General features: G+C 30.2%; 1 protein-coding gene across 1 annotated transcript; it reads left to right on the top strand.

Annotated features, from left to right (window-relative positions):
- The first annotated feature begins 3611 nt into the window (after positions 1 to 3611).
- Positions 3612 to 20370, top strand: Sps1 (inactive selenide, water dikinase). The gene is made up of 7 exons (XM_067284193.1): positions 3612 to 4055; positions 16084 to 16187; positions 17366 to 17515; positions 18797 to 18909; positions 19228 to 19418; positions 19508 to 19720; positions 19793 to 20370. The coding sequence occupies exons 1-7, from the start codon at positions 3791 to 3793 to the stop codon at positions 19975 to 19977; spliced, it is 1221 nt and encodes a 406-aa protein (XP_067140294.1). The 5' UTR covers positions 3612 to 3790; the 3' UTR covers positions 19978 to 20370.
- Positions 20371 to 27094: the final 6724 nt, after the last annotated feature.

Raw genomic sequence — 27094 nt, 5'->3', positions numbered from 1 at the left:
AATTACCATAATTACTTGAATGTATATTATTTATTAGGCGATGATCATAACTCTGCAACCACCAGCGAAAAGGACAGAAATATGACTTTGACAATATTGGAAAAGCCTTTGGGATGGGGCGGTCTCTTTAGTAAAGGTAGTTCTGTGTTAGCAATATATCATTTATAAAATTACCATAATTACTTGAATGTATATTATTTATTAGGCGATGATCATAACTCTGCAACCACCAGCGAAAAGGACAGAAATATGACTTTGACAATATTGGAAAAGCCTTTTGGATGGGGCGGTCTTTTTGCTTTATTTCATAATACTGAAGATGTTTGCACTTCACTTGCAGCAAGACTTCATGGAAGTCGTTTTAAAACGAAACAATATTCCGAAGATTCATATAGCGATAGCAAAACTTGGTCAAATAAACTTTCTCGAAGTATCTCTCAGAGTTCTTCAGATTGTAAAATGTGCATATGTGGACAAAATGTGCAAGATTATGGATCAATTGTCAAATGTTTGCCTTGTTCTTAAGATATAATAAGTAATATTCGTTTATTGAAGTCAGCTTAAAATAATGGTAATATTAATATAGCCGTTAATTTTTATTTATTTACTTTATTTATTTATTTTATTTCAGATTTATAAAGAATTATAGAAGACTGCAATTTCGAAATCTGAAAATTCATTTTCAAGAATTTGTTCTAATTTCACATTATGATATATGCTATTGATTAGTTTACTGTAAAGTTTTATTTAAATGAAATAAATGCTTCTAAAATAATCAGAATTTATAAGTGCAAATATAAATGAAAATCCTTTGCATCATCATCAAAAATTCTAAAATTTTTAAGATACTGATATAGGATGTATTCAAAATATTAATAAAGCCATTCATAAATCAAGAATATCGTTTATATTTTTAATTCAAGAATAAAACAGCTTTTATGTGTTGTAACGATAAAGGAATGACTAAATTTGGTGTCACCTGAATTTATCATGTTATTACAATTATTATGTAGATATTAAGTAGCCTATCATTATTACATAGTATCAAATACTATATGTAATTCATATCTTCAGAGCACATCATATTTTTTCTTGGGTAGTTCCGGATATATCGAGTTCTGTCCTTCACCGGCCGCCACCATTGTGGATTTTACCAAACTCACAATAAGTAGGCTATAGAATAAAGGTCCTCTTAGTGCCCACAGAAAAAAAAATGAAATTATTTTCTTTTCATTTTTAAATTGAAATTGTCACTACTTGGTAAGACAAAATCGAAAATTGTTTATCTCATTATAAAACAGAATTTCTAAAAAAGTTTCTACTTATTTGTATCTGAACGAGTATCTAATATAAAATATTTGTTGGCAATAATTCCGTTTAAATGCTATAGGCCTGCATACAACGAATATAACATAAACATCCAACACCATCCCACGAATAAATATTAATAACAATATTTAGTATACTACGTACAATGCAAATTTTTTGTTTATTGAATTGAATTACTTTGCTTTAGTGTGCGATGTGCTTAAAAACCAAAATTCGCGCTTCTGGACGTATTAACTTTATACGTAAAATCTACTTGATAACAGCTCTGAAAAGAACCTTGGATTTTTTGTTTTTTAATCAAAGGTATCGCAATTTTACTCATCTATATATAAATGAGATGTCGCTACCACCGTTCCTATCTAAACCCATTTCCGGGACGCAAAAGCCTAGTAGCTGGCGTTCAACTGTTGGACGAAGAAGAATATAAATGAGAATGTTTGGTTATTTGTTTGTTTGATAATGATCTTGTTTATTGGCCTACATTATTTTACTCAGGTTTGTATTTTTGATTACAGTATTTGTATAATGTCAACAATATTACATAAATGTCTTTTCGGGAATAATACAGATTCTTATTGTATTTGATTTGTACAAATTACAAATATGTACAAATATGATTGTAAAGTATCTTGTTCATACTCGCATTGTAAAATTCTCCCACACTTGGCAGATCCTGCTGCCTGTTAGGATGCATACTATACAATTTAGGGAACATTGTACACATTTATTATCATTAGATCATGTCGTACATCCCACCCCAAAATATCGATTGCACATCTATAAATCAATTAATTTTTATTTCCATTCGAATCCCACACTTGGCAGATCCTGCTGCCTGTACCCCACTATCTGCCCTTATCTGTCTGTCCTTCCGACATTGTACAGTTTTTAAAATTTTGGCAACAGATTGTATAAACTATGCGAATTATGTATTTTGCTCTTATTGCCTTATTGTTGAATTGTTCCCATATGCGTATAATCTACTTGACAACAGATCTGGAAAGAACCTTGGATTTTTTATCACAAGTGACGCAATTTTACTCATTTATCTATATACGTAAAATGTTTCTTTGTTTCTATGAAGTGAAAAAATACCGGAGCGGCGTTCCGGCCTCAATATATCATTGCCCTTCTAACATAATTGAAGCTGATCATTTGGCCCATTATATACTGGTATTTTGCGTCAGTAGATCAATTCAAATAGACTTTAGAACAAACAAATATAGACTGTAAAAATTAGTCAATCAATAATTAATTATATCTGTCTAAAATTTCATATACTTAATATCAACAAAATAAGCGATCTACTACCACCACGGGAGGTCCGAATTTGAATCTAATCGGGAGGACAAGTCTTAACTATTTTCGATAATGTTGAAGTTTCGGTATCCAAGGACAATGGGAGGTTCTTATGCATTTACTTGTAGTACGATGTTGGTGAGCCTCCCATTGCCATTGGGTACAGAAACTTTGGTATCACCAAAAGTAATTAAGAATAAGCTCCCAGTATCTTCAATCTTCGTTAATAATTCGGTTTGATGCATCATTTCCAATAGATCATTATGGCGAATACGCCATAATGGATAAAATTGGGTACATTTTCTAACAGAAAAATTCACGAAGGCGCTCGACGAAAATATATAATTGTTGTATGAAATTCACATTATAAAAAATAAATATCAAATGTTTAAGATTTTATGAATATCAAATATTCATTTTACGCTAAAACAATCCTTTTTTGGGGGGCTATGACGAGTTTACATAAAAATTTATAAGTGTTTCTTGAAGTTTAAATTATACGTTGACGTTCTGATAATTTTAAATTTCCATAAAAGTACATTGGCAAATAAGTCAATAATCTACATTTACTAAATGATTGCTTTATAAAACTGAAGTTAATCGCGTTATGAATCTATACAGTTTACAGATTAGGGTTGATAATTTACTGCGTAACGGCACGAACGTGACGTCATTATAGATGTTTACTTCATCTGGATCTTTCAACCGAGTAAATAATCTTCGTAAATAATTAATAAATTTAGATATTTTATTTTAATCTACTTTAAATTACTATAAACTTTTTATTAATTAATTTTTCCGCTTCGTTTATATAATATACATTTTAATTTACGGAAGCGTAAATCTTCTTTAAACGTATATAATCGTTAATTATAATTAATTTGAATGTATTAGACGTTAGCAACGCATCCACTTGCTTATATTTTCGTTAAGTAAATACATTTAAAAAACAACCTGACAAAGTTCCGACTTCTCCTTTCAGGTTCACCACGAGCTATCTACATCAATCCGCTTTATAATTGGTTATTCGGATGCATCACGTGCCGGTAAGTAACCAATCGGCGCTTGCCATCTTCCGCACAAAGACGGTCAGCCATTTTGGAAGAAAGAGAGGTCGAAGGGACTCGAGTATTCGAACACTCTTACTTTTCAACTACCGAAAATGGAAGATTCTCAACAAGTAACTATAGCAACGGCCCAATTGGAAGTAGAAGGAAATTCAACCACTTTGGGAATTCGTCGACCCTTCGATCCGGTTGCTCACGATCTAGATCCAACCTTCCGTTTGACGAAATTCGCCGAGTTGAAAGGATGAGGGTGTAAAGTCCCCCAGGATGTTTTATTAAAACTCCTGGAGGGACTGACCCAAGACGGAAATTCTCAAGATGATCAGTCACATTATTTGCATATGACTTTGCCTAGAATAGGTAAGAGTGTTTGTTTATTCGTAAAGCTTAATGACGATCTCGTGTCTATAACGCCGAATGTGATAAGATACCCGTCTTCAATTCACACTTCTCTCGTTATAAAGAGAAAATGAATCGCGAAAAACACTTACGACGCCACGTATTTGTTAAACTCTTCGTATCTGTGTTAATCAATAATTTTACAGTGTATCAGTTAACTCAAAAGTTTATCTTCCTCCCCTTTCTCTAACTCTTACTGCATTTGGTTTGAAAAAAGAAGGTGGTATTTGAGAATTGCATCTTACAAACGACTTATGTTAAAGATAATTTGAACGAATGTGTTCGTTTACTATTTGTGGGTAATGCCGAACAAACCGCATTTATCCGCTTTATTGCGTATTTGCCGGAGAGGATGAGAAATAATAATGTGATCAGTAGATTGGCAGTTCTTAACTGGTGTTTTGCAAACCCATCCCGAGCATTCCGCGAAAGAAAAGATTTTAAAGATTTTATTTGAATTTATTCCCACTGCAATATTCGTAGACGATTCTATGTTTTCGTTTCGTTCGGTACGTTAAAGTTTTAGTTTATTGCTTCATTGTTTCCCGAGAATAGTAAACGTTGAATTGCTTATTGAGTTTTGAATGTATTGATGGTAATGCTCCGTGTAATAAAATGTATACGAATAGTGTTCTGTCACCTCAGAGGTTGAGAATCGCTGTCGTAGATTGTCGACTTGCAGCACTTTCAAATTTGTTCTTCATTCTTTTTATTACAAAAAATAAGTTTAATATTGGTTTTTCCGACTAGAAAGGTTACTAGTGGTAAAACATAGGATAAAAGTACGTTATACCTTACGTAATGAGTATTATATAAAACTTTAATTATCTAAAGAAAAAAATAGTAAAAATTAATTCCTTATAGCATAGAGAATGCAATTTTAGCATTAATGTAGGCTACATTTACAAGAAATGACTTTCATGTACTAAAAAGCAATGGTCTTGTACAGTATATCTATTGCACTTTCAGAGAAAATTTCTCATGTAGCAATTTTTTAAAGAGGAAAAAAATAATTTTTCCTAAGTTAATTGAAAATTTAAAGCTTACATTGAAATTCTTATATGTACAAGAATTATCATAGGTCTGGAAACATTGAACTCAGAAAATGTTAATGTTGGAGAGTAGAGAATTTCTAAAGAAACTCCATATGACAACTTGGATTTACAACCAATATCAAAAATCCCATTAGAGGTGTTACCTAATCTCAAAACAGTGATTTTTCTAGCTTGGCTGACAACTTTTTCCAAAGGTGGATTCTCAGTCTGAAAGTGAAGGGTTGGCAACTACAAGTATGTTATTGTCAGATGTGTATATGTATGAGTATTCTTGAAGTAAAAGGAAATTGAAGGTTTCTTTGAAAATCAGAGTACATTGTTTTAGAGACAAGGAAACAATTATAGCGATAAAAATTAGTTTTGCTTGTTCTATTTGAAACTAGCCAGAACATTTGCTATTGCTCAAATTATTACTTTGCTTAATGTTTAAATTTAAAGTATAATTTGAATATATGTCATAAAGAATCCATGTAATATAATTACACAAAACAAATAATGAAATAGAATATATAATAGTATATACTTAAGCCACCTTACACAATTGTTAGTAGGCTAATATATACAGTACTATTTATAAAAATTCAGTGAAATGTTTATATTTATGCTTTGTTTATTTTTAATTTTAAGTAGTTTATTTATTTTATCCTAGACCGTTTACAGTTATTTTACTTTCTACAATGTCATTCAAAAATAATTTAATTTCCAGTGAAAAGGATTCTGTTTTGTTTTAAAGTGTTTATTGATTGAAAATTAAAATAACATTTATCTGAATTATTAAATTATATATATTTTATTAGGCTTCTGATAATCTCAAAACATGTTAATACTTAATCATCATAAATTAAAAATTAGATTGCCTAATTTTCAATGTATCTATAGTTAAAATTTTTTTACGAATATGAATAATGAATGACTAACTTCGGAATTTGCCAACTATGGATAAACATTTCGATAATCCTGATTCCAGAATGTGCAGTGATTTCTTTTTCTTTTATTATTATTTGTATCACATGATTGACTTTAAATAGATACATATTTAATACTTTAAAGTACGATATATTTGAGAATTAGTAGAAATTGCTATAAACCATTTTAAGGTTCCTGAAAAAAAGAAAACCTTATAGAAAAACAAGCTGTAGAAGATATAATTATGATACATCATTTACATGCTAATTTTAACATTTAATTACTATTTATCATTTGCAAAGTTGATTTATTTTCTTAAATATGACAGCTGGGATATAATAGTATGCATTACATAATTTTTTTATTTGTAGATTTGTAAACAATGATTGTTGCAGTAAATTTTGCAAATTTTATTGAAATGTCAACATAAGTGAACTATTGATTTGTCACAAAACATTATGAAATAGTTGACAGTTTCATCTATTCAATACATTGAACACTATCTAAATATTCTAAATTTCCAAACATATTATTTTTTTAATCTAAAATGGAAGCTATTTCATTTCCTTGTCATTTATGCCTTATGAAACCTAGAGTTCAACTCTATTCGTGTTCTAAAGTTAGCACTATTTATGATTTGAAATGAAGCTAAATTGATATTCAGTATTTGCATTTTTCATGAACTATATATAGAAGGTGCTATATTTACTAGGGAATATGATCTATACTAATTGTAATTGTTTATAAAGAAATTTTATACATGAGGTGCAGTTACTGCTACCAGGATATATTATTTGATGTGAAATTGTTGAAAAAATAAACAATTATTCTGTATATATTTTTACACAATGTCATAATTGAAAGAGAGAGGTTTCAAAATATTCTGTTGCATGTATTTTGTAACTTTTTTGCCAATTCTTAATAATTGAATCCTTTTCAATTATTATTATTATTTACATTTGTAAACTTTTCAAACAATCATGTTTTTTTGCTGAAAATAGATAGAAATTTGCTGGATTTCTGTATGGCTTTAAAATTGGAACATGACAAAAAGCTTATTTTTCTGTATACTTACTGTATTTATTGACATACACTGTATATTTGTTTTTGTTACAACTCATCTTAATATTTTACTGCTAATTATATAGAAAAATTTAAGTGTCATTTTGAGTTTAAGTAAGGTCAGTTTAAATAGTTGAGTAGTTTTACCTCATTTTTTGTTTTGAAAACATTGTTAATGAACAGTGTTTAATGATTTATTCTCTGTAAATTAACTCCTGAAGAATGATTGATTTAAACGACCCCCATAAAATAGTAGTGTTTTAAAACTCCCGAGTTTGAGTGTTTAGTGTAAAATGCAAATATTTTCATCTGTACTCATTTCTGGCTCTAACTTGAGATATTGAATATTAGAATAAATGATATAAAGCATTATTTATTTAAAATATTTAGTTCTCTCAGAACTTTTCTGTTGTATTAGATATTGAAATGAATTAGCAAGCACAAAACTGTATTCACAAAAAAGTTCTGTTTTAAGTTAATATTAGTTATTTTTGTATTTACAATGATCTGTTATTGTCTGTTTATAATAAATGTATTCTCAACTTAAAACCTTTATCTTGACGACTGAAAAATTTCAGTCTGAAAAAGAAAGTTTAGTAAAGTGCCTATTCACTTCATGATATATTTTAAGTGTATGCACTCTTTCAATTGCTTCAAATCAATAGTGCAATTTCTGATAGAGTATTCTGTGGTTGTGGCATACAGTATAAATTGTCTAGATATGACAAGTCAACTACAGGTTAGAATCTGATCTGAATTGACATTCTATATACTCTATATTATTGTGCAGTTCTACTATCTTAAACGGTTGTCATACTGGGACTTTTGAAATCCTCCGGAGACGACCTTTCTTTAGAGGCTACTGCCTCCGTGCAAAGATGCAAAGTAGGTAAAGCGTCCTCTGGTTTTTTGCCACAGTAAAAATATTACATTTTGAGTAAAAATTATAAAAAACATGGCCGGCGTTATTACATTTAATAATATAAAAATATAATACGGACTTTACAAAGTAAACTTTGTCCTTTTTTTTCGCCGTTCGTACCATCCGCAGTCCTCAAGGCTTCACAATCCTCCGGAGACGACCTTTCTTTAGAGGCTACTGCCTCCGTGCAAAGATGCAAAGTAGGTAAAGCGTCCTCTGGTTTTTTGCCACAGTAAAAATATTACATTTTGAGTAAAAATTATAAAAAACATGGCCGGCGTTATTACATTTAATAATATAAAAATATAATACGGACTTTACAAAGTAAACTTTGTCCTTTTTTTTCGCCGTTCGTACCATCCGCAGTCCTCAAGGCTTCACAATCCTCCGGAGACGACCTTTCTTTAGAGGCTACTGCCTCCGTGCAAAGATGCAAAGTAGGTAAAGCGTCCTCTGGTTTTTTGCCACAGTAAAAATATTACATTTTGAGTAAAAATTATAAAAAACATGGCCGGCGTTATTACATTTAATAATATAAAAATATAATTACTGACTCTTTCAATTGCTTCAAATCAATAGTGCAATTTCTGATAGAGTATTCTGTGGTTGTGGCATACAGTATAAATTGTCTAGATATGACAAGTCAACTACAGGTTAGAATCTGATCTGAATTGACATTCTATATACTCTATATTATTGTGCAGTTCTACTATCTTAAACGGTTGTCATACTGGGACTTTTGAATATTAGTTGCTAGGATTTGCTGAGAGTTGTACGAAAAGAAAAAATCCTGTATGCAACAATAATTTTTGCAAGAACTGAAGAGTTAGAATTTTGCACAAACAATTGGAGTTAATAAAACTGTCTTGTATGATAACATCATATATTAGAACTAACATGTGTTTATAAATATCTGTTTAATGATATCTGAATAGTATTTTTTATCTGAACTAGGAATTGGATTACTGGTAATCAGTTGAAAATGCATCAATAAAAATACCAGTAAATTCTATAAAAATAAGCTGATGTGTAATGTTTTTTGAAATGGAAGCCAAATATTTATTTGTGTTCACTTTCTTATATATTTGAAGCAAAGAGTTAGCAAAGCCTCTTCTATGAGGCATACAGAATTGTGTTTGTTCTCAAAATCTGTTTGATCAATTTTAATTAAACTTTGCCATTTGCCATTAATTTCATTGAGGAATCCAAAAATACAATAAAAAATGGGGGTCCGTGACTGTTTTGAGATGTAATGCTATTTTATGAGTGTGTGCAATAAAGTGATATTGCACAACTTTGTCATGCAATGTTTTATGGTTACTAGCATGTCTTCTGTGGCTTCACTACAGAGTCAAGTTCATTCTCAAAATTTAACATGCCAATTTTGATAGAACTTTGCCATTTTCCATTAATTACAATGAGGAATCCAAAAATGTAATAAGGGTCCATTTAAATGCAAAAAAATAGGTGTCCATGACTTTGTTTTTGATATACAGAGGTATTAAAATGATAATGTCCATGCTCTCTGATGCTACTGAGCACTCCTAACAATTTAGGCCTAGGGATTAAAAATAAATAAAGCATTGCATGTGCCTAATGGAAAATAGGTGTGAAAAATGAACAAGACACAAAAACAAAGCAATCAGTGGCAATTGCTTTGTTTTTGGCTCACTTCTCCACGTCAGCAAGTGTAAGCATCATTTGTACCTGACCAGTGCAAGGATAATGACTCTCATGGTCAGCAGGTACAAGGATCGCTTCTTCTGTGCCTAACAAGTGTAGGGATCACTTCTTTTTTCCGACTCCATCTCAATTCTATCATGATATAACAAACTTACACAATGTCTTAGTTTTATTTACAGTGAAACCCCAGTTAACTGAGGTTCATTTAGAATTAAAATTTTACCAATAAAATGTTTTACATGAATACATGCAAAAGCTGCTTAGCTCTAGCAAATAATAATAATAGAAATATGTTTAATTAAAACAATAATTTTATTTGAGAGTTGGGCAAAGTAGAGGTTACCTGTAGCCTACTGAAGGCTGTTTGAGGAGTTCATAAGCTTATAGTAGATTGCAACTTCACATAAACTTTATAATATTAATATCTTATAAGTTTTTCATTTATAATTATGATTAGTTATAATATACTGTATCTGTAGCAATATGAACTGCAAATTTTAGCAAGACAGTCTGTTACATCCTTTTTAAAATAATGAGTTTTGGGAAAATTGTAAAAGCAGCTTGTTGACATTGTTGTCTCTACAAACAGAAATGGAAAAAATTTTTCTGTGCCAACTGAAAGATTAAATTTTACTGGATTGACTTAATTCCCCTGTATCTAGCATGTGCAAAACATTTTAAAATAGAACTTGTCTGTAAAAAACAGTAACTAGTCTGTCATTATCACATAAACAAGTAAAATATAAAGTAGTTAATAACAACAAAGTAAAGTTCAGAAATTAGTTAAAGATTTAAGAATAGAAAGGAAGAAAGTTAAACAATGGAATGAAAAATAAAAGTTAATCATCGACTTGTGTACTGGTGTAATCAAATAATTCACCCCAACAACCTTTGAAAAAACCAGTAAAATGAAAGTTTATCTTCTAAAACATAATCAAATTTCAATATAGTAGCTTCATGCAGTGCCACTGAATACTTGTGAATGGATTTTCCTAATAAATATTAATTAGAAAATCTTTTATTGTATAAATTATTAAATGTAAAATTTTGTTGCAAATGATATTTCCAAATTGTGACTTCAAGCTCAAACTTGTGTGTAGATTCCATTTAGTATGTACAATATAAGTAAATTTGTCTACATATAAATCTTAAAGAAACAACTTAAATTCCTTAAACAAATAATAATTATTTATTGAATTTTGTAGAAAACTGTTTTCATACTTCTTTTTATTCCATCATCTCTCTAAGTCAGTTTCTTAAAATATAAGCCACAGCTAAAATTCCCACATGAGGAACTTTAATCAATATATGTATATCATTATGGACTGGTTTACTCACTGCACATGATTACACGGAGTTTCCTAATCTGAGAGTAAACTTATGAAGTGAGTAATGACAAAAGTAGCACAATCTTCAAATTTGCTTGCTCAGATAAATCACGAATCAAGTTTACTATCTGAAATAATTACATTGAATGAATTTAATAGCAGTAAGTTGCTATTAAATTTTTCCAAAGTAATTGAGCCTAATAGTAAGAATAACATTCTCACTTAGCTTATTATTATACTTTAAATTTACATTCTCACTTATAAATTTAAAGAAGAATAGCAGATAAATAGAATTTATTTGTTTTGCATGGCATTTTTGAGGTTCTGTAAGCACATTTAATTTGTTTTGTGATCAAGATAATTTTTAAACAAAAATTTTGAATTCATTCATTTCAAATAAGTTCTACACTGGAATAAAACTTCAGATTTGAAATTAAAAAAAAATGATTTTTTTCCGTGTTATTGCATTTTTCTGTTGTGTGCAAAAATCAAATTTTAACACGAGACTGTATGGATGATGGAAGTTTGAATTCTATTCATCTGTATTTTTGTTTTTCATTAAATGAGAGTGCACATTTACTTTAAAAAAGATCTAGACAGAACTCTCTATAGTATTTACATATTTTTGTTTTACTTTTCTTTCTTTCTTTTTTCTTTTTTGGTGAATAAACCAAATATGATGAGATTTGGTCTTGTCTTGTTTTCAATGTACAGTAAATTATTATTGGGCTGCAATTTGAAAAAATTGTGGACCTATAAATTCCCACTATCATCTGTCCATCTGTCTTTCCTTAATCTCAAGAATGGAATTAGATGACAGATGAAACCAAATATGGAAACTTTTTGGGTCAGAAGGCTTCAATTAACTATATAGAACTCTGATGCAAACTGGAAGTCATGTTACTTCAATTCAAAAATGTTCCCTGAAAGGTGTTAGATAGATGACTGGCACAACTTTATTGGTAAAGGAAAAGTACGATGTACAGGGGCAAATCACTACTAATTTGAGGTGGAGAGAACATATTTTAAATGAAATAAATCAAAAGTACGATTAAAAATTGCAGCCAGGCATTGCAATGATGTCATAATAAATAATTGCTCATTATAATTAAAAACCTCTCCTAACTTTTATAAGTTTCACTTTGAATCAGATTGTTTGTTTTTATGATGCTTAATATAGAATGTTTGTGCTAACACGTTCCAGAAATTTTCTCTCAAAGTATTGGTTTAAAAAAGAAATTGTAAAATCATGTAATGTAAAATTAGTGATAAGTTTTATATTTTCAATGCAGAAAGATTTGTTATTTGACTTTAAAAAGTCTCAATATAACACCTGTTGATGTTAATGGCAGTTGCGTGAAATAAAAGAATGAAATTAATATTTTCTCTTCCTATACCGTATTTTACGGACTATAAGACGCACTTTTTTCTTCAAAAAATTGCCTCCAAAATTCAGGTGCGTCTTATAGGTATTTTTTTAAAAAAAATTGCTTAAAAATTAAGGTGTGTCTTATAGTCCGTAAAATACGGTAATCAATCAAGTGTTAAAAAGTGTACTTTTTGAAATCCTGGTTGCCATGCAGTGAGGTTACTATTTGTTAATTATAAATAATTAATAAAATAATTTGTTTTATTATATGACTAATGACTTTAATATGCTTTTTTTATACTTGATCTATTATAGGAATGGAGATATTACTTTCAATCATTTGCTATTCATCCTTTTTAGCACCTCCATTACAGTTGTGAAGTGCTTATGTTAGGACCAATGCTGCCACCTGCTTCTGGTGGAACTACCCTGACAGCACCTTTGTTTTACCCTAGATTGAGAAAACTCTCCAAGCTCGACCATCATCTAGCTCATGCTCAGATAAATAAAAAATAAGACGAATGATTCTATGACGCAGATCCCTGTACTATTATCATAAAATAATAATCAGAACAATTCTTAATTCATTGTTTTTAAAAATCTTAATAACTGTTTTAGGATTGTTAGGCTTTATCAGAGGTATTAATTTACATCTGATATGGAGATAATTGATGTTTTAGTTTGGTAATCCCAATTTGACAAATGAGAAAAATCTCGCCTGGTCTTTTAAGTAATCATAAAATATATCCGTACAATTAATGAATGCAATTATTTAACTTAATTTTAATTAATTCACTTTTAACATGTGTTGTGTATCTTAGCTGAAGATAGAAAATTAAATAAGCCATTCACTTGATTTCAAACATACTTTAATACATATATGATCAGTTTTAAAAATTCATTTATTTACATGTATAATTCATTTTGAAGGTTCAAATAAAACAATATTTTTTTTAATACCAGACTGTGCATGCATTAGGTTACAAATCATCTCAGTTTTCAAAGAATGTCTGTGTGATGTCACAAACAAAGCTGACTAAATATTTGCTCAACAGATGCATTGGAAGCTGGTAATATCATCAATAAACTTAACAATTTTTCAAGATTTTGAAACAAACTATTTCTGACAGTATGAATTTTTGACCCCAAGTTAAGTAGGGCTTGTTTACGCATTCATTGTCTACAGCTTGTAAATCAACCTTAGCATTTTTAAACAATGGCTCCAAAAACCTGACTGTTAAATTTTGCAAATTTTCAGGTTCAAGCAAAAGCAGATATGAAAAAATGTCATTATTGAAATCAAGTCTGGCATAGATTTCTTTTACAAGTGTACAATAAAAGCATAAGATCACAGGGCAGTTTTACCCTAGATGTACCCTAAATATAAGACTATCCTGAGAGGTTGAAATTACCCTAGAAACAGCAGCACTGGTTAGAACTTTAGTATGTCTGTCAGACATGTGCATCTGCATGCTTTGTTCAATCCATTTATTGGGCATGTTCATGCACATATGCAATGACTCTGAACAGAACATAACATTTAGGTAACGAAAGTGAGCAATCCATTCATTGCACATGTCCACACGCATGTGCAAAAGGGAACTGATCATTTTCATTTACGATCATTGTATGCTATAGTAAAAACTACCCAGTTCCTCTGGAATCTATAAACCATCTTACTGTATATTCAGTGAAAAATTCTGAACTACTTGATTCCAAGATATTATAAAATTTATTTTAAACAAAATTAATATTTGATTCACTTTTGTGGAGCGTGCTATCAGGTTGGCTTAACCAAGCTTGTTGTTAAATGCAATGTCACTTGGCATCTGTAGATGTCAATATATTTGTCTTAAATTTTTTTTTCTGATTTGATATTTAAGGGGAGAAATGTATACATTGATTTTATATTAATTACCTTTTGCAATCAATTGTAAAGAAAATTGTCAGTGCAGATTATCCCTTTGCTGACATTGTATTGGCCTAACCTAACTTTCTTTCAGGTTAGTAAAATAAATGAATCAAATTATTGTAAATGGCTTGTTCTCTCTCAAAATATTTTGAATTAGTTTGCACCATTTCAATATAAAATTCTTACTAACCATTTTATGTTGTGTTATTATTAGTTTTATTGTAGGACATTTTATTATTTATAGTTCAGTGTCACAAAGCCTATTTCAATTAGCATTATTATTATTTTATAAAATACAGCATGTATTTAGAAATATATTGTTGAACACTAATAGATGGATATATTCATTATATGCAGATGTAATTTACATAATGCATTATTTCATTTATAAAATATTTTGAATAATGACATTTAAAAGTTAAATAATACATTAATAAACTATTGTATAAATTTGAATTAAATCACAACAAAATTATTATTATTAGTGATAATATGTTTTTGTGAAAGAAAGCATATAAGATTACATTTTTACTAAGACATATTTTGTATTAGATGATGGTATCTACTGTTGGCGTGCTTTACATTTTTTTGGTCTTAGGTCTGCTACATCTCTGTGTGGTATGTTGCCTCCCCTCATTTAGTTTTTCTTCATGTCACATCTAGCCTTATGTTTCTGTGCATTGTTAATTTGTTTATTTCATCATTTTCTGACAGTTTTTATTAAAATCATTATACTTAATATCATTTAGGTTTCTTATACATTCAATTATATCTGGCTTATGCTTGATAAGCTTATTAATAAATTTTTTAAAATGAATAAACTTGTAATTTTTACAGTAGACTCCTGTACAGTGCAGGAGATGCAATTTCCTACAACGTGGAACGTGTTATAGGGAACATACATTATTGGACCAATTTATGCAAGTTCAATTTTAACCGTTATCGCATATTGTTAGTGAGATGTGATTCAGTTTGAGATATTATTGTAGAGAGGAATTTGTTGATATGAATGAGACAGATATTACTGAATTAATTAATTATAATGAAGATATTGATGAAACCGAATAGAATTAGTAAATTGTTCTTATTCTATTAATGATAAGGAAAACTCATTCCAGACTTTTAATGAACCAGAGCAGCCCTTGAAATTAGAAGATATAAATAAAGGGTTAGAAATAGCGAAAATGCTAGAAACATATTTTATGAAAATAGACTATATAATTTAAAAGAAAATTTAATGATTAAGTGCTCTTGACGGGTCTATCTCCATATTTTAAATCTAAAAATGATCTAAACGATAACAATAAAGATGAAACTATTGACTATTCAAGTGATGAATCTGAACAACCAATATTAAAAAGATGGCATCATTGATACTTCTGATATAAAATAATTTTAACATTTATTTTAAATTAAACTTAATACATTAATATATATACATTTGAAGATAAATTAATTCTTTTTTAAACTGTTGGCTTCACTGTTCATATATAAACAACTGGTAAGTGTAAGTTTCAGATTTTTTGTTTTGAAAAGCAAAAATAATGTGAAAATGTTAAATTTATCTTACGCATTATACGGGACTGTTTATCATGCTCTATGAGTTGTAGCTGCAAAAATTCTCTGCATTATATGAATTTGTGTTATAAGGGTGTCTCTTTTCATAGATTTGAAATAAGAGAGACCTTTACCATAAATTTATGATTTATTGCAATTAAGTATTACTTATGTGAAATATGATTTTATCCTTAGGTATAGGAATGGACTGCAGTGTTACTCCACTTCGACATGGAGGTTTATCTTTAGTTCAGACAACTGACTTTTTTTATCCTTTGGTTGATGACCCCTATATTATGGTAAGAATTGTGGTTTTATAATTATATTGTAATTTTAAACTATATAAATTAAGTCAAAAAACCTATTTTGTTGGTAGTTATGGTAATTTTATGGTAGCAGAATAAAAATTATTCCAAGCTGGAGAAATTTTAAAAAAAAAAGTTTACATATAAATTAAATTGTATTTGTTTTTAATACCAGTCTGAACTTTTAGAGCAAGGGTGTCCATGTCCAACCTGCGGCCCAATAAACGTGTAAACAAAACCGACAAATTTTTATTTATTTATTTCAACGGCATAAACTCAAGGTTTACAGCCGTGAAAAAACTTTTTTTATACATATTTTATTTTTGAGTGGAAAGGAAATATTTTCAAATACTTGGAATCAAAATGTGTGAATGAGGAAGAAATACTAAATAAAGCTGGAGTTGTGACTCAAAGGATTATAGATTCAAATTTGGGGAAAGGAGAGAAAGGTTAAATAGGCCTTCTGTTATGCAAATATTGACCCTTAATTTTCCGATCTTCCTCTCCTTTTCCTGCATTTGACTCTATAATCCTTTGAGTTCCAACTCCTGCTTTAAGGAATTGGAAGGAATACTAAATATTTATTTAGTATTCCTTCTAGCATTGCAAGATTTGGCTACTCATTTTTTTAGTTTGGCATAAAAAATATCATTTGGAGCATTGGTTACTTTTTGGGCTACATATTATTCATAAATATATTAGTTGAATAAAAATGCACTTTAATTAATAAAAAATGACAAAACACCATTTTAGAGACCCAAATAAATTCATTTGAAAAAACAAATATTTGTTTTATCTATTTCTAAGTAAAAGTTGAAAGTGTCTGTAGAAGTAATTTTTTTAAATATTCTTTTTTCTGATAGTTTTAATACTTATTACTATAATCTAGACATGTTAATCCTTAAACTTCTATATTTAAGGATTGGGCTACAAGTATATATAATTTACTCGTGGCCCAAAACTCCATGACTTCTTCCAATGTGGCCACCCTTGTTCTAGAGCAAAGAATTATTTAATGATGATATAAACTTTAATTGACACTTGATTCTAAATTAATTTAACTTGATATAAAGTGTTCTAAATTTTGACTTGTATGTTTAATGATACACACAATAATCTAGAAAGGCATTAAATAGATTTATAGTAAATGTAAAAACATCCTTTCTTTATAGGGTAAAATTGCATGTGCAAATGTTTTAAGTGATCTTTATGCACTGGGTGTAACTGAATGTGACAATATGTTAATGATTTTGGCTATTAGTCAGAAAATGTCAGAAAAAGAGAGGGATACTGTGGTACCACTTCTGATGAGAGGATTTAAGGTAATAAATTTATATATTATATATATATTGCATTTTTATATTATGATAACTTTATCTCAAACAACAAATTTTTTGATAGCTCTTTTAGTAGTAAAATAGTAAAAATTAGAATAACACTGAAGCAAATGGAAATCTCAACAGAAACAATATTCTTTATTTAAAAATAAAAATGTGTTAAATTTTTTATAGAAAATTTTAAATATTCTATATATTTACTTAAATTTGATTTTAGCTTGTATTGCATAACATGTTTTTTTGAAAAATTATTTAAAATTCAGTAATTTGTAGTTTCTGAAATAAAAATTCTAAAGTTCTCTCAAAAACTTTCTCATCTGTTTAGTTTAGGAGCAATTATAAAATATTTGAATGTGAGTATTTATTTATAAAACTTGAAATACTTATATCAAGTTTGTATTATATAAAAATGCACAAATCTATGTTTTCTCAAAAGAATCCATAGGATTAATTTTTTTAATACTTTTATTTGAGAGGGAAGCAGATCTAATCATAAGTTATAATTAAACAAAATTTAATTCTATGTTTTAAATGCATAATTCATAATTAACTTCTAATATTTCATACAACAAATTCACAGTAAAATTGAAATTAAAATTTTTCTGATTCTACTAATTGCACAGTTTGTTCTGAATGCTGTTGTGTATTGACAGTTCCAACACACCTGTAATGAATGCATAAATTATTAAAAATTATATGCTGGCAAACAGCTGCCTCCTTTTGTTTGTGTTTTATTATGAAATGGTGAAGTTAATTAATTATACATAAAAGAACAAATTAATTATTAAATCTTTATGTTGCTGTAAATATTTTCTTTCTTCTTAGTTTATGAAGAAAATCTTCATATCATTGAACGTTTTTATTTTGTTATCTAAGAAGTGTTTATTAAAGATTAGAAATAGGAAAAATAACTAACTACAAGATAAAAAGTTTTATTATTTGTAAAGAGGTATTTCAAAAAACAACAATTTGATTTACTGTTGAATTTGAATAGACAAAAAATGTTAACTGTACATATATATAAAGAATAGATATATTTTGAGATTTCACAAGAATTTAAATATCTGAAAAAAATGTACATTTAATGTATTTACTGTTACTATGCAAGTTATCAGACTTCCTTTTAAAATGCAAGAATTATAATATAAATATTTATTAAAAATATTATGCTTTTGAAAGCATTTTATACATTTTCTGAAACTTTGTTTTACCTTTTTTTAATGGAAACTTAATTTTTAGAATATATCATTGTTTAAATTTCTTTAGGATTGTGCTTATGATGCTGGAACTCAAATTACTGGAGGACAATCAGTAGTTAATCCTTGGTTAACAATTGGAGGAGTAGCTACAAGTGTTTGCCAACCTAATGAATTCATTGTGTAAGTATATCATAAATTATTACTTTTTTAACATATAACTATACTTTTTAATTATTCTGACACTATTTTCTAGTTAAAATCGGTCTTCCAGTTATCTTGTTTTGAATAGAAAAAAATTAAAAAAGCAATAAATTGAATTACTGCTGAAATTTAATTTTTCAAAGTGTTATAAAGTAATACTAAACCCGACTAAACCCGGAAACAGAAAGATGAAATTTCTTATCTTAACTTTAAGATATTCATTTTTTTAATAAAAATCAATAAAAACTTGGAAAATTTGATTTGGATTGTAAAAAGCATAATATGAAACAATTTCAGGCCTGATAATGCAGTAGTTGGCGATGTTCTAGTTCTTACAAAACCTTTAGGAACTCAGGTAGCTGTAAATGCTTATCAATGGTTAGATCAGCCAGAAAGGTGGAATAGAATTAAACTCGTTGTTGGTGAAGACGATGTAAGAAAGGCTTACCATCGAGCAATGGATAGTATGGCACGACTGAACAGGACAGGTAAATATATTTGAAACTAAATCATTTTAATACAAAATATATTGATGATTAAAATATATTCAAGAGTCGATAATTTATGAAATACTCAGCTGCTAGATTAATGCACAAGTATAATGCTCACGGTGCAACCGACGTAACCGGATTTGGTCTCTTGGGTCATGCACAAAATTTAGCAAGGGTTCAGAAGAACGAAGTATCATTTGTCATTCACAATTTGCCAATTATAGCCAAAATGGCAGCAGTGGCAAAGGCTTGTGGTAATATGTTCCAGTTATTACAAGGCCATTCACCAGAAACATCAGGTAAATAAAATGATGAAAATTTCTCCAAATTTAAAAAGTAATTGTTTATTTAAAATTAATTTTTGATTTCAGGCGGTCTTTTAATCTGTCTCCCCCGAGAACAAGCAGCTGCTTATTGCAAAGATATAGAAAAGCAAGAAAACTATCAGGCTTGGATAATAGGTATTGTGGAGAAGGGAAACAGAACAGCTCGCATTATTGACAAACCCAGAGTTATCGAAGTCCCTTCTAAAGATAAAGATGGAGAATTGTGGTAGCCAATACTGAAAATGAAGATTGTGGTAATCACTTAGCATTGAATTCATTCCAGGGGGGGTGGGATCACATGTTGCATTCAGTTACTTTTCATCACCAGTCATTTGTTCATTTGACATCTTTTATGTTTTAAGTTCGTGCAATTTTCTTTTTTTTACACTTCTATATATATATTGTTAAACAAGCAGTGCCTGAATTCAAAACTCTATAGTTTGTAATGCCTAAAAAGCATACACAAGAATTTGCATTAATGAATCTGTTCTGAGACAACCTCTTCTTGAGATCTGGTGCAGATGATGCTTGCATTTTCTATGCTTTTTAATCTTAAGAATGTATAATGAAACAAATTAAACTTAAATAAAAATAAAATGTTATTGTCAGTTCAACTTTACAAAGATGATTTTAATTTACTAAAATTACATTACACCCAATTTTTAATTAACAAAGTTCAAAATAGATGAGCAGCTATTTATTGTGACAGTTTATTTAAACTTAAAATATATGCTCACCACCTCAAATTAGTACTGTAATGGTTTGCTCCTGTACATCATACTTTTCCTTTAACAATGGAGTCATCTACTTTAACACCTTTTGGGGTAAATTTTTGAATTAATGTGACTTTGGAAGTTATATAGTTAACCTTAGGGGCAAAGCCCTGATTTCCATATCTGATCTCGTCTTTCATCTATCTAACTCCATTTTTGAGATTAAAGAAAGACTGATGGACAACAGTGGTGATTTATAGGTGTACAAGTTTTTCAAATTTAATGTAAAATAACTATTATTTTTGGATATACTATATCTTTTTTTTTCAAAGCTCAATAAGTTGTTTGCTTGCAATTTTTTAAAAGTAATTTTTTGATCATTAAATTTCTTTTATATGAAATTTTCTAAACAACATAAAATATTAATTTTGCTTGTTTAGAGAAACAAGTTCTAAGATATAGCCCAAATTGGATTGAACACACAATTTCTTTGAAATTAACTTATCAAAAAAATTATGATTAGCTTCCTAATTATTGTAATTTATAGAATACATTTTACAGGGTCTTTATAATTATGGCCATTTCAAAGTGGAACTTTAACATTTTGTTCAGTAGTTTTCCTTCTATGAAACTTGATAATAGTTCACAGGAAGTCATGGGATTTTATTTTCCACAAAAAAAAAAAAAAAAAAAAAAAAAAAGTTGAAAAGCTCGCCACCAGCAGGAAATGGCGCTGTATGCAATATTGTTAAACGAAATAAGACATTGAGAACATTTTCAACCAACGTCGTCTTCATTTCCTAAACATGTTAGAAAGCACGTTCAATGTGGCGCCCACCATTTTTTGAAAACAAGTTAAATTGCATTACTATATTCTCAACAGTAGCTCTTAGCATACACCAGGAGGAATGTTATGGACATGTCACATATCACATTTTTCAATTCTGCCAAATTGTTTATTTTCCACCCTTGTCTTATTTCATTTAACAGTATTGCATACAGCACCATTTCCTGCTGGTGGTGAGTTTTTGAACTGTTTTTTTTTTGTTTTTTTTTTTTTTTTTTTTTTTTTTTTTTTTGTGGAAAATAAAATCCCATGACTTTCTGTAAACTATTACCAAGTTTCATAAAGGAAAACTACTGGACAAAATGTTATGGCCATTTCAAAGAGGAACTTTAAAATAATATACAGGGTCTTTATAATTAAAGGAAAATACATATTGAATGAAACAGGGCACCACTGTGAATAAAGAATTAAGTCTCAAGATTTTTTTTTCTTATGGAAATGAAAATTTCAGGAAGTGGTTATTAAATTTAAGATGATCAAATCTGTGAATGCAGCAGAGTATGATCAACAGGACCAGGATTTAATTCAATCCCACTTAATATTAACTCCTCCTCAAACACCATTATCCAAAACTCAATATTTTCCATAATTTAAAAATTCAGCAAATTAATTAATAATGTAAATGTGAGGACCTGGTTTAACCCGGCCCAAAATTTTTTGTTGTTAAAGCCCCTCGTGGGAAATTGTAGAAAAGGTCGAAATTCAAAGGATGTGCAGCCTTCCGCCGTCAGAAAGCACTTCCTTTTTCTCCGGATCCAAACTCAATCATGGAGATCCAACTATCGCGATAAGACGACGCACGTCCCGTCTGATCCGAATCTAGAATCGAGGGCCGAAACCAGAGGACTCCGAAGCCCGCCGACGACGAGCCGCCACGACCGATCCTCCTGCTTATTCATACGATTACAGCCGATACATCCTAGGAAGAGGTATGACCCCGAAATTTGTAAACTCTCTCTCTCTCTCCCCCCGCGGTTAGGAACCGGACGCGTTAGAGTAGATCTATTTTCTGTATTTTGTTTATCTGTCTAAATAAATCGTTGTTTTCATCATGGTTCCGTTATTTCGAATATCGCCTTAACTTATCGACGAACCGCCACTCGACCTGACAAACAACTACCCAATCTCGACAAGTCGGAATATCATAAAAATTTAGTCATCCGTGACAGTGGGGTGGGTCTTGCCGAAAAAAAGGAGGTACGACTCCGTCCTACCTCCCGGCGTTCCCACATAAATTAAAGACAGTTCAAATTCACCGAGTGTTTCTAGATGATTGATCTCTTAAGTTTGTTTTTAAATTTTAAGTTTAATGAATGATAATTCAATAAGTCAAATATTAATACAGTAGAGCATTGATTATCTGACTCGATTGGGGTTGGTCGGATAACTGAAAAGTATGAAAAAATATATTAATATACTATACTAATAATGGATCGCATGTAATTAGTATATCGCTATTTACCTACTTGGCGTTGAATTTTCATCGATGTTAAGCCTAACAATTTTTTAAAAAAAATTATAATCGTCGCTATTGTATCGTTAAAAATTATTTATTTATTTTGTGCAAAATAAAGAAAAAAATAGAAAATTAAGCCTGGTTTAAATACTGGCCTCCCTTTTAAGGTCGAACCAATGTTGCCAGCTAAAACATGCGAACATTTCACAAAAATAATAATAAAGTAGCCAAGACATAGCGAAATATTGTAGCGCTACATCACTAGCGGACTAGAACGCAGTCGGTTAACTGATGTGACGGTTGATCGGGGTCGGATAATCGATGCTCTACTGTATATTGTTCCTACATTTTTATCCTTATGTAATAATGATGCAAAGCTAGTAATCTGTATGAGGATACAGAAGATTCTAGTTACCTTATGATAAAAACAGTCATAATTAAGCAGATACTTATAATGGAAGACTTTCTCTAATGTGTGTTCCTGTAGGAAAAATTTAATTTGCTGTTTTTAACTATTAAATCTATCTTGCACAGACACAATGTAATGACGAACTTAAACACTAAGAAAATTTTTCATCTTTTATTCAGTTAGATTAAATCTATACTAAATTTATAACAATTCCTGAATAGTGCAAAATTGCCTTAACATTTAATATAATTACAAATATGAGAAACAAGCGGGTGGGCCTGGCGTCACTCGGGCAAAAGTAACGATACCGAAGATTAAGATTATTACCTTACCCGTTTTCACAGAATGCATAAGAATTGGGTCCCTTTGTTTCCAGACTAATTAGAGAATTTTTGGATGGGTCTAAAAATATGTTCGATTTCCCACAAAAACGAAAAAAAAACTGCACCCGCGTCTTGCACATCGCCTTCTCTTAACAATTCCATTGTTACGTAACACTTCCATTGTTGGTGGAAGTGTTAAGCCTTAATCCAGTCCCCCCCGTGGGAGGAATTTCGAAAAACCCCTTCATAGTGTGCATTCTTGTGACGTACCCTAACTGTGTACCAAATTTCAACTTCCAACTCCTAACCGTTTGGGCTCTGCGCTGATCATCATCATCAACTCGTCTCGATTATATATATCAGGGGTGGCCAACAAGTCGATCGCGATCGACCGGTCGATCACGATGCCAATTTTGGTCGATCGCTCGCGATGTCTTGACTTAATGTGTTACACTTGTAACTGAACGCAACTCGTGAACGTAACGCGCAAAAGCAACAATATGCATGCAGTTATCACTGGACTCGTAGAAAACACAGCTATTTAGCTTGAATATTTGATACTGTCATGCGATAGCTTCTTTTCTTTAGTATTAACAATATTATTATTATTAATCAATATTATTTATCCACGGTGACAACGTTGAGTTTCAATTTTTCATTTGTTTAAAATGTAAGTACCTGTTCTTTATGTTTTAAATTAAATTATGGCTTGTCTTACCTATCTATTTACTTGATAAGTGAGCGTTTTCAGCAACAGACCTCTATATTTTTGGATTTTTGGAAATACGTCAATTGAGAAAAATATCCCAGTATCACCAAATGTAGCAAATATATTTATTCCTGTTTCAGAACTACATACCTGTGTGAACTGGCATTTTCATACTTAAAGTTAACGAAGACTAAACATTCTGTCCTGACTGATTCCCATACTGAAGAATCATTATTATTATCTTTGTCAGGATATACACCTAATTATGTTTCCTTGGTAAGAGACGTGAAAACTCAGTCCTCCCATTAATGTAACGTAATAAAATAAATTCTAAATCTGTCTTTATCAGTAGCTAATTTGAATTAATAAATATTGTTAATAATTACTCGTGTTGTTTTAATTCCCCTGGACGTGAGTTTTTTGGCCCGTTAAATAATTACGTTGTTTTTTACGTAGGTAGATATACAGGGTGTTTCAGTACAAAGAGCACTCCCGCGAGCTATTGATAGATTAGCAAAAAATAAGTCTAAAAATCTTATATCATTCTTCCATGATAAATTTTCCTCGCCCAAAAAAAAATCGCGAAAGTAAAATCTTATAATCAAATTATCAGCCGTACTGTGCAGTTTTATAACAAGTTTTTCAAGGTTACGAACAAATAGTACCACAATTTATACATTTTTTTTTTTTTTTTTTCTCTTTCCGCCCTGTCGGCACTAAGAGGGCCTCTTTTAGTAGGCCCATTATGGGTTCGGCCAGGCCCACAATGGGGCGACCGGGTGGTGAGGGACGGGGCCCGACATATCCGAACGGACCACCCCCGAAAAATTCCTGGGGATTATTCGACCCGTTCGGATTCGATCCCGGGTCCCCCAGAGCGGTAGGCTGTCACCTTTACCGCTCGGCCATCCGGCCGTCACAATTTATACATTGTAATTAATAAAAATCTAATTTTTTTTATCAACTTAAAATATAATTTATCTTAAAAGTGTGGAAAAATCGATTTTTTTTAGGTGCCGCCTGTACGGAATGAACTCGTAACTGCAAATATCAAAAGTTGGGTCTGGAAATTTATTTTCTTTATGAGCTTATATCTTGAAAACTTAATAAGTGATTTAAAAAATAAAAAATAGTTTTGAACATATATTTTCCTTATCTACCCATAGCTCCCGGGAGTGCACCTCGTACTGAAGCACAGTGTATAAACATAGTATGTATTTCACACCCCCCTCGCCACTTAGACTATGCCTACGACAACAAGTCGATCGCGACACATTTTTAAGATAAAAAGTAGATCTTATGTACACAAAAGTTGGCCACCCCTGATATATATAGATTACTAAAGTAATATTTTAGCATTTGAAACAGTAATTTTTATTATTTATAATACTAGGATTTTCATGTGAAATATCACTTGATATATAAATGTCCATATTTTTTTAGAAACAATGTAAAAAAATAACAATTATTGTATAAAAACATAGAATAGAAAGTATATATACAGTCTGTTACAAAAGTATAAAACACCATAAATTTCGTGTTTTTTCAAAATTTATTTTGAAAATTTATTTTGAAAATATTATTATTTTTGATTATTTTATCAGGTTTTTTACATTTCGTAAAGCAGCACAAATACTGCTTTATGAAAAAAAAACCTGATAAATTATTATTATTACCAGTAATAATTTCAAAATAAATTTTGAAAAAACAAAATTTATGGTGTTCTATACTTTTGTAACAGACGGTATATATATAAACGATTTTTGAGGTATCAAATTAAAATTCTAAAGAACTCATAATGAACAGATACAAATATAAAACTTTTTAATTGAATTACAGTCATTGCCATAGAAATTTAATAGCATCAACGCCCTTATATACAAGCTCCGTGCCAAATTTCCTTTATCTTCACCCTGTGTATTTTTCTGCTGACTCCCTCACTTATGGAAAGTTATGGTGAGGAAAAAAACAAATTTCTGTTGGAGACAAATTGTAAAGTGGGTGAAATGTCATCGACGGCTCCGATATTGCAACTTCTTACACGGAAAATCTTGTTATGAGGGCAATTTTAATATGCTATGATGTAAATGTCCGGACTGGACAATTTGGACTTTTTAAATGGGTTTTACTGTATTAAATTTAATACAATAATTATCGTTTGAATGCATCATTTTTCTCCATCATATAGCTGAAAAATCTGAATGACAATGAATGAATAAATAAATGATACCGAAGAACAAATTATAGAATTATGGGAATATTATAAATTTTCATGAGAATGTAATGAGCTATTGTATTCTCATCCAATAGCAATCTTTTTGTCTATGTCCGATTCATACTAGTTGAATTGTGAAAGATAGGTTTAATCGCCATCCCAAAATAAATGTACGAGGGCTGTTCGGAAAGTTCGCGGCCTCAAATAGAACAACAAACAAAATAATGTTAATACTTTTTTTATTTTTCAATGTAGTCTCCTTTATTAGCAATGCACTTATTCCAGCCATGTTCTAGCTTTTTTATGCCATCACAATAGGTCGATTTGTCAAGGTGTGCAAAATACTCGTTTACTTCAGAGATGACTTCGTCATTTGAGTGGAATCTCTTTCCAGCCAAGAATTTTTTTAGGTTTGGAAAAGGGTGGGAGTCACTGGGGCCCAAATTAGGTGAGTACGGTGGATGTGGAACTAATTGGAAGCGAAGTTCGTTTATCTTTTGTTCAGTGATTCTGGCGGAATGTGCAGGTGCATTATCGTGGTGGAACAGAACCTTTTTCTTCTTCAAGTGTGGCCTCTTTTCTTCGATTTATTTCTTCAGTTTTTCCAAAAGTTCACAGAAATAGACAGCATTGATGGTCTTTCCTCTTTCTAGGTAGTCAATAAAGATGATTTCT

Source organism: Centruroides vittatus, unplaced genomic scaffold (assembly GCF_030686945.1).
Source record: "Centruroides vittatus isolate TY-2023 unplaced genomic scaffold, ASM3068694v2 scaffold_1152, whole genome shotgun sequence".
Lineage (NCBI taxonomy): Eukaryota > Metazoa > Arthropoda > Arachnida > Scorpiones > Buthidae > Centruroides > Centruroides vittatus.
Note: the sequence above shows the minus strand (reverse complement) of the source record. Positions and strands in the feature narration are given on the sequence as shown.